At 39.1% G+C, this 10,196-nt stretch overlaps 1 protein-coding gene across 1 annotated transcript; it reads left to right on the forward strand.

Moving 5' to 3' along the window:
• Positions 1–4,675: 4,675 nt before the first annotated feature.
• On the forward strand, positions 4,676–10,196 carry LOC132277588 (probable cysteine protease RD21B). Its single transcript, XM_059779426.1, has 4 exons — positions 4,676–4,697; positions 9,364–9,599; positions 9,703–9,843; positions 9,927–10,196. Exons 1-4 carry the CDS (start codon positions 4,676–4,678, stop codon positions 10,170–10,172), a joined length of 645 nt encoding a protein of 214 aa, XP_059635409.1. The 3' UTR covers positions 10,173–10,196.

The raw sequence follows: 10,196 nt of genomic DNA on the forward strand, positions 1-10,196 counted from the left end.
TTGCATCCTTGGTCGCGCAATAGGCCGACTCGAGTTAGTCATGGGGGAGGTCGGCGTTTATGGGTTCATATCCTCCTGACGGGAACTGGGCCATCAAATTTGTCAGAGCCTGGCTTAATATGGCACGGGGCGAAGAGCACTGTATGTCGAACTCGGCAAGAGTTAGGAGCCATCGTGCTACCCGTCCCGAAATAACGGGCCGAAAGAGTAGATATTTCAATGGGTCGCATCTGGTGATAAGATGAATGGTATGTGCAAGAAAGTAGTGATGAAATTTCTTTGCCGCAAAAGCCAAAGACAAACAGTGGCGTTCGATCGGTGAGTATCATGCCTATGCGCCTTGAATGACTCGGCTGATGTAGTAAGAGTCTTTTGTGTTGCTTGGGTCCCCACCCGGATACTAATCTCAGCACTCTTGGCCTACGTGAAATATTTTCCTCATTTTATAAAGAACCACTATCAACATTTTGGCGACTCTACTGGGGAACTATCATAGTGACTGGCAAAGATAACAGATTTTTTACCTTGGTAAAGGCCTGCTGATGCTCCCCATTCCATCTGAATTCGGCATTGCTTTTCAATAGGGAACCGAAGGCATGCGTTACCTTAGCCAAAGCCGAGATGAAACGCCGGAGGTAGGAAATTCAGCCTATTAGGCCTTTCAACTGCTTGAGAGAGCGAGGTGGGGGCATCTTCTTAATTGCCCGAACTTTATCATTTCAACGTCAATACCATGTTGGTGTACCACAAAACCCAAGAATCGACCAGCCTCTACCCCAAAAGCGCACTTTAGAGGATTAATCTTTAGCTTGTACTTGCGGCAGCGTTCAAAAACTCTTCTTGGGTCCACTAGATGCTCTTTTTTGACTCGAGATTTCACTACCAAGTCATCCACGTAGTCCTCCACATTCTTATGCAACATGTCATGGAAGATGGCCGTCATGGCATGTTGGTAAGTGGCCCCAGCATTCTTTAAACTGAATGGCATAACAGTATAATGAAAGTTCCCCATAGGAGTTCGAAAGGCTGTTTTCTCGGTGTCACACATCGTCATTCTGATCTGGTTGTACCTGTTGTATCCATCCATGAATGAAAACATTTCATGTTCTGAAGTCGAGTCAACCAAATTATCGATTATAGGCAACGGGAAATCATCCTTGGGGCATGCCTTGTTCAGATCCCTGAAATCGACGCAAACCTGGATCTTCCCATTCTTCTTTTTCACCGGGACAACATTCGCCAACCAGGTGGGATGTTGAATGGGTTTGATAAAATCGGCTTGCAGGAGTCATTGGACTTCTTCCTTGATTTGTAGCTCAAGTTCCGGACGAAAATTTCTCTATATTTGCTTAACTGGTCTTGCTTCTGGCCGTATATTGAGATGGTGTGCTACAATCTGAGGATTTAGCCTAGGCATTTCATCGTACATCCATTCGAATACATCGCTGAACTCTTTAAGCACTTCTATCAATGTTGTTTCTCTCATTCTATCAACCTTTTACTCACATAAGTTATTCGAGGCTGGCTATCAGTGGTCAAATTAATTTCCTCCAGTTCTTCTTGATCAGGCCGGCTTTAGGTCCCTCATCATGCACTTCACATACGTCTGCGCGGGGGCGCGGATTCTCCAGAGGTTAGGCCCCCCAACACTGTCATAAGCGGTAAATGATTTTTTCGTCGAACAAACGCACCCTCTTGCAAATAGCAGGCCTCTTTTGGCCGGCTTCTGCCATCATCTCCGTCTTTTGTGTTGAATAGCCCTCTTGTTGATCGAATTCGTCCCATTTTGGTAAGGGGATCTCCACCAACAGGCAAGGCTCATCCGCATCTTCAAGTTCCTCGAAGAATCCCGCCTCCACCATGTGAGATTCTCTTTTGGTGAACAGGCGCTCAGAGCAGCAAACTATGACTTGTTTTCCATTCCAGAATCCCTTCATGCATCGATGATATCAGGAGGGTACAATTCTAAACTTGTACATCCAACTCCGACCCATAAGGAGATGGTAAGAAGTATCAAAATCGATAACATGGAATTTGGTCAAGCTCTTGAACTTGCCGATGGCTAGCTCAACGGTCACGTGTCCTTCTGTCCCTCAAATGTCGCTACCAAATCTTGTAATCTCGGTTGGCTTTCGCACGAGCTTCTCGAGCAGCAGTCCACTTCACCGAAAGAATTCCAGAGGCATTATGTTGTGTGAGGAGCCATTATCCAGGAATGACCGTTTGAGCTTTACCCCGTTGAGCGAGGCCGTAACATATAACGGTCGGTTGTGAGGAGTGGGCACGTACTTGTCCTCTTCGGTGAAAACTATGGCCATCCCTGATGGTCCTTGCACCATTGGGGAGGACGCGACTGACGCTGCCTCTTTGAGTCATCTTGTTTCAGCAAGCCAAAGGGTCTTAGCAATTTCTTTCTGGGCGAGGGGAGAAAAAGCCATTTCTTGGAGAATGCTTCTAATAGGTGTCATCTCTAATAAGAAAAATGCACCCAGATCTCCTTCATCAACCAGTGCGACTTAAGCGACCTCATCCAGAGAGAGCTCTTCGAGACCTACCCCACTGGTTGTCATCATCGCTACTCCTCTGCCGTGCAAGGGGAAAGGTTCCTCTCTTACATCTCGAGGAAGGAGGATAAGTTCGCCATTAGCAATTCGCCTGTGAAAAGTGTTCCGCAAGGCCCAACAATTGATAATAGGGTGGCGAGTGTGTCGGTGATACATGCAGAATCGGGGGTGAGCCATATCCTCCAGAGTTGGCTCATGTGCCACTTCATGCAACATGATGTCTCTATGCTGGACCCATTTCTTAAGAATAGCCTCGACCTCTTCCATTGTGCATGGTAAAGGAGGTGGGATTTCATCTAGATTTCTCCCTCGGTGTGTACGAGACGGCCCTGCATTTTTCTTATTAGGAGGTGCATCAGCAGCTGAGACTACAGGCCTCCGCTTTCCTCGATGGTCGTCTTCTACCACAAAATGAGTGTTAACAGCGAGGTTGCCCACTAGGTTGTGGGATGCTTCGATAAGGTCTGCAAAGGTAGGAAGTTTAAGATTAATAAAATGGATACGGTAGCCTTCTTGCATCCCTTGTATACATATTTTGGCCAGGGCTTCTTCTTCATACATCCCATAACACTCCATAGCTCGGTCATGGAATCTGTGAACATACGTCAACAAGTCTTCCCCATGGCCTTGTACTTCTTTTGTCAGCGACAACGTAGTCACTCTTTCCTCGGCCTGGAAAAACTTGGTATGAAATAGCACGACCAATTGATTCCACGTGTTGAGGGATCTTGGCTCCAAGTTCACATACCACTTGTAGGCTCTATTCGTCAGGGTCTTGGAGAATTCCTTTAGCCGCAGAAAGTGATCATTCTCGAATGGCCCCAATGCCTCTATGAACCGGACCACATGCTCCCGCGAGTTACCCTTCCTTTCGTCAAATTTGCTGAATTTTGGCCCAACATATCCCTGAGACTATGGAAGGAGTGCGACAGCTTGAGAGTAGGACGGCTCGGGGGCCTCCTCTTGGGAAAGTATGGACCTCTCGTTTCGCAACAACTCTCCGCCAAGGTCACGTACGGTGAATGTTGGGCCTGCTCCTATGGTCGTTGAGTGTTGTCGAGGATTCTGTCCCTATGAATGGTCCTCCCGTAACCAGACTCAGGCTCGTCCAACCTGGTAGGTGCCGCTAAGGGAGTGTTGAATAGAGCTCGTCGGACCCCGGTGGGTGCGTCACTCGACAGTCTGTGGGAGCTAACGGACCGCCTTCCCTCCAAGGATGACGGATGCACTCGGTGCGCTAGATGATTCGGTGTCACCTGACTTTCGTTAAGTTCACAAATGAACCCGCTGCGCTGGTCTGCTGAGCGTCAAGGTATTCCGTTGTTAGCGATGTCTCGAAGCAGAGCGATTACTTCGCCCTAGGTATCCTCCAGTTTCTCCATCCGGTATGAGAGTGAATTGTGGGCATCGACCAAAGCCTCAGGAAAGAGGATCGTTCTTCCCGGGTAGCGTGCTCCCAGGACACTGCTGGCGGTCCCATCATACTCCTCTCCCAGGGAGACTTCCTCTTGAAGAGTCGGGCTGAAATCTTGCACACTTGACAACGTGAAATACTCCTCCCCAGCGGAATCGCCAAAATGTTGATAATGATTCTTTATAAAATGAGGAAAATATTCCACGTAGGCCGAGAGTGTCGAGATCAGTATCCGAGTGGGGACCTAAGCAACACAAAGGACTCTTAGAACTCAAAGATTCAGTTGTACCCAGGTAAACTCGAGCTTCATGGTAGTTGGTTGTTAGACTTTCTTAACTTTGCCTTTAAGGCTGATTAACCCCTCCTATTTATAATGCCCTTGAATGGGTAATACCCATCAGTCGTAGAGGTGAACTTCCTTTTATCTATAGGATCGAGGATTCCTCTTTCTGACAGATGGGATATTACCCAGTGGGCAGAGGCACTTTTGCCCTTCAGTCTACAGGGGAAATGGTGCTCCTAATTAATGTGGGTCACGTCAATTGTCTTTCGCAATTAATGCATCTCTTTGGACTTATTTAGAGCTCGACCTTGGCTACCAAAATCCTTTCCCTTTTGTGTTGGCCTCCGAGAGAAGAAGGTGAACCCTTGGGTCCCAGCCAACTGTCCACATTTTCCCAGACTCCTTTACTCGAAGATGGGGAACGACTCTTCTCGAGGTACTACCTTCTCGACCTCGTGAGATTCTTCTCCGGACTTGTCCCTCGTGGTTTCTTCGCATTCAAGGCGGGACGAGTTTGTGGCAAGCAGATTGTGTTTCTCAAGTCCCCTTCAGACTCAAGGTGGGGACTTCATAATGGAGAGATCTCAATTTCCAAGGTCTCCTCGAGCCCAAGGGGCTCGAGGCGATGGAGGTGGAATGCACCCGAGGTCCCATTTGCAGAAAGGGGGCTCGGGTGGTGATAAAGAAAGGAGGAGGGACCCATCCGACTGGAGAGGGGTACGTCCTAAAGGGGAGTGAAGGGTAGCGACCCCTTCCTTGCTAATAAATCCAATTACGAGACGAGTAGCTTGAGATTGCTCGTCCCTTTCTTAGTGACACGCCAGACAGGTTCTGGCCAGGTGTGTCCTTTTTAGAGTGGGTGGTGCCACACAAGTAGGTAACGTGGCATATTCATCAACAGCAATATATATATATATATATATATATATATTCAATTAATCTAAGCAACATAGTCACACTTCATAGTTATTATTAAAGAAAAAAACAATTATACTTTTGTTAGGTCAATTATGAGAACATTTCACTGGACTCCAACTTAGTATGTACCGTGTGGTGGTGTGGCAAAGCTGACGATGGCCAAGAGCTCGGCTGTTTCATGCCAATTATGTCTCTCTAAAAATTACTTCTTTTTGTTCCAAAATTTTTATTCTATCTTTTTATTTAATATCTCAAAATAAAATGTCTCATTTAAAATATAGATGTAATATTTTTTATAATATCTTCAAAATATCCTTTTTAATTACACAAGTACACTAATTACAAAATATTATTTTATTTTTAAAAAAAAATTATTAGACACCCAAAAATTTTGGAAGAAAAATGCTACTGAAGATTCAGGGGATGTGAATTGTGGATGGGCCCACGCGCCCTTTAACAGAATATCTATTTTAAATTTTTTTAAAAGAAGTATCATTTTTTAATTTTTTTTTTTATTTTTAAAAGTTCACGCAAACAACACATATAATATTACTCACACCAACCTCTAAAAAAACGACAAAGAAAATTGGATCATCAAAACTATTTCTTAATTTCAACACATATACAAAAAAAAAAATTATCATTTTTCTTAAATGATCCGGATGTATTAAAACTCATCTGTTCTTAATATATCAATTTATATATATATACACACGTATTTTAAGAAAAATGGTATATCCTATCTTTCAAAAAAAAAAAAAAAAATGGTCCAACCCGTGGACTCTGATCCTTGGAGGATGTCAACGTAAGTTATTATGAGACCCACACATCCATTAACAGAATTCATATTTTTTAAAAAACTGGAAAAGAACACCAAGCTTAAAAAAAACACATATCATATATATATATATATATATATATATATATATATATATATATATATTTTAAACTATAAAATCAAGTGATGGAAAGTAAAAATAAAAAAAAGAAAAGAAAATGATATTATTGATATTTTAATACCCGGACTTAAAATAGTTTGTTTCCAACTTAAACATACCAAACAGTTTTATATATATATATATAATGATATTATTGATATTTTAATACCCGGACTTAAAATAGTTTGTTTCCAACTTAAACATACCAAACAGTTTTATATATATATATATAAAACTGTTTGGTATGTTTAATTATATATCTTAATACCCGGACTTAAAATAATTTGTTTCCAACTTAAACATACCAAACAGTTTATATATATATATATATATATATCTTAATTAAATTATTTGATTCATATGTTTACTAATATATAAGATTGTTTTATTAAAATATTATTATGACATTTTATATTTATTGAAAAAATTAAAATAATAAATCTCAAATGTTCTATTCATGTAAAATTTGTATGTAATTTATCCATAGTTCTTAACAAAATACAATTATACTCAATTTCGAGAGACAATTTTGTTAGGTCAATTATGAGAACATTTGAAGTCTATCATCTTCAACAATTTTGTACGAGTTTTGTCCCCACATCAAATAATTCATGCATAAATGCACTGGACTCCCCACTATTATGGGCCAGAGCTCGGCTGTTTCGTGCGAATTGTGTCCCACTAATAATTAAGAATAATGGCACTGAGAGCACCTCTAATACTAAAATGTCAAATTTGGATGTCAAATTTATATTTTGACTGTGCTACAATGTTAAAATACTACATTTTAGCAATTCTGCTCCAATGATGAAAATGCTATTTTTTAACACAACCACTATTCTTTTTCAACTACCACATTCCAAGTCAAATTATAAACATTAGAAGGAAACTAAAATTAAACTTAATTAAAAAGAATCAAAAATCTAAAATATATGATAAAAAAAGGACCCAAATATATATATCTATATATGTATGTATAAATTTATATATTTGATTATATTATTATATAATTTTTTTTATATAATATTTTTATCTTTTTTGGAAATTTATATATATTATATATATATATATATATATGTATATTATATATATTTGATTATATTAATATTAAAAATATATATATATATTTAGGACAAATCATTTCAGCCTCCCAACTATATATAGTTTTAGGGCAAATCATTTCAGCCTCACAAATCGCCTCCATCTCTATTCACTTGTTCACAACTCTGAAATTGCCCCTCTCTCTCTCTCTCTCTCTCTCTCTGCCACCGCAAACTACAAAATCTACAAGAATCAGACGTTCAAAACCCATATATTTAACTTTATCTTACTGTTTGCAAGAATCAAAAATCCAAAACCTATTAGCTATATCAAAACCCATATCGGCCATATCATTTCAGATTGTTCAAAAAAATCAAAACCCATATCTTTCAGTTTCCATATCCCGCTGTTCTAGTTCGGATTCGCGTTCCCAAGCTTCAGCCGCTGTCTCAAGCTTGCTCCCCTCTCTTTCTCTGCAACTGCTAACTTGTATGTATGGGTTTTGTTTTAATTTTTTTTTTTTTTTTTTTTTTTTTGTAACTCTATTTTATGATCAAGGTCTGTAATAATTTTTTTTTTTTTTTTTTTCCCCCTTCTGTAATCAAGGTCTGTAATTCTTGTTTTGCAAACTAAATCCTATTTGGTGAAATTTATTATGCCCCCCCCCCCCCCCCCCTCTCTCTCTCTCTCTCTCTCTCTCTCTCTCTCTATCTGAAATAGCTACTGTTATTTCTTGTGTTACAATTTGCATAAGAAATAGCAAAGTTAAAAAATAGCATCGCATTGGAAAGCCTATTTTTAAGCCAACTTGCTATATTTTGAATTGGCAGCCCATATGGTAGCCCCATTGGAGATGCTCTAAAGATGTTCATGATGTGACTTGCCGTGATGTAGGTGTGTAGCGATGTTATCCGAACGGTATGTATCATTTTTTTATTTTTTATTTTAAAAGTCCATGCAAACAAACACATACAATATTGCTCAAACCCAACCTCCAAAAAAACAACAAAGAAAATAAGATTACCCTCTGAAAATATTTCTTAATTTCAACACATACACGAAATCTTTTATTATTTTTCATAAATAATTTCAGATGTGTTAAAATTAGGGGTGTCAATTTAAGTCCAAACCCATTAAATCGTTCAAACTCGCTCACTAAAATTAAATTATTTGAGCACCCAAATTTAAGTGAGCAGATAATAATAAGTAAAAATTGAATACTCATATAATTTAATAGTAAATAATGAGTTAAGAATGAATACATATCTTAACACACTCAAACAAAACTTTCTTTTCTTTTTCTCCATTTCTCCCTCTTCCATCTCCTCCCTTTTCTACCGCTCCCCTTATCTTTTATTTTTTTTCTCTCTCCTCCCTTTTTTTTCTCTCTTCCCTGTCCTCCCCTCTTCTTTTCTTTCTTTGTTTTTTCTTCCCTGCTTCTCTCACCTCGTTCTTTTCTTTCTTGTTTTTTTTTTATTGTTCTTTTTTTTTTTTTTTTTTTCGTTTTTTTTTTTCCATGTGATAACTCTCTCTCTCTCTCTCTCTGCACTCTTTTTTCGTTTTTTTTTCATTTTTTTTTTTTCTAGTTATCCTGTTTTAACTTACCCATTTGAGCCTTTATTAGTTTATGATCTACAATTAATAAGTTGAGAATAGATTACTGACCCATTCATATCCTATCTATTCATACCCAACTCATTCTAAACCCATTCAATTACCACCCCCAATTAAAACTCTTCTATTCTTTTTTTTTCATAAATCAAAACTCTTCTATTCTTAATATATATATTTATATATACACGTATTTATAAGAAAAATTGTACATCCTATCTTTCAAAAAAAAAAAATTAGTGCAGGACTCGGGCCCTTGGGATACGTCAACGCAAGTTATCGTGAGACCCGCGCATCATGTTTTAATTTTTTTTGAAAAGAACACCAACCTTAAAAAAATAAAAAATAAAAAAAATAATAATAATTTCAAAGATGATTTCTTCATTTTAACACATATACGAAATCTTTTATCATTTTTCTTAAATGATGTTGGATGTGTATTAGTAAATTTTAACCCTTGGGTATACACGTGTGTGGTATGCGTACGCGTGATTATTTTTACTTTACCTTGTCTTGACATTTGTTTTTAGTTGTACGTCCTTTGAATTAACATTTAATTAAGCATATGTTGAATAATGTAAATTTAAAATGAAGGGAGTTGTTGGGCGTTCTCATCTATTGCGGCTGTTGAGGGGATAAACAAGATAGTGACCGGAGATTTGATCTCACTCTCGGAGCAAGAGTTGGTGGACTGTGATACAGTAGGTTCTAACGGATGTGATGGGGGTACCTCGGACTATGCATTTGGGTTCATCATTGAGAATGGTGGAATTAATACCGAGAAGAATTACCCTTATAATGGTACACAAGGAGTGTGCGACCACAACAAGGTAATTAGTATTATTGAGACTTGTTTAATTAATAATGAAACAAACAAGAATATATATATATATATCAGTCTCATTCTTTACTCTCATTATTATTCATGTGCAGAAAAATGAAAAGGTTGTCTCAATTGATAGTTATGAAGACCTTCCTCCAAATAACGAGTTGGCATTGCAAAAGGCAGTGGCAAGTCAACCAGTGAGTGTTGCTATTGATGCCAGTGCGGCCGAATTCAACTTCTACGAATCCGTAAATTTCTACCTTGGTCGATCATTGTAGTTTAGTTTCTTTTCTAATAACATTAAGACATATGATGCTACATTTTTCTTCAGGGTGTATTCACGGCAAGTTGTGGGACAGAGCTAAGCCATGGTGTGGCTGTAGTTGGATACGGGACAGAAAATGGCGTGGACTATTGGATTGTGAGGAACTCTTGGGGCACAGGATGGGGAGAGAAGGGCTACATAAGGATGGAGCGTAACATAGCTAATTCACCAACAGGCAAATGTGGAATCACGATGCAAGCTTCTTACCCCATCAAGAATGACCAGAATCCTCCCAACCATACCCCATCTTAGCGGGCATTTGGGAGTGGAAAGAGC

The sequence above is a fragment of the Cornus florida genome, unplaced genomic scaffold (genome assembly GCF_030987335.1).
Source record: "Cornus florida cultivar Cherokee Brave unplaced genomic scaffold, ASM3098733v1 CherokeeBrave_3.0.0_Hap2_Chr10, whole genome shotgun sequence".
In the NCBI taxonomy this organism is placed as follows: Eukaryota; Viridiplantae; Streptophyta; class Magnoliopsida; order Cornales; family Cornaceae; genus Cornus; species Cornus florida.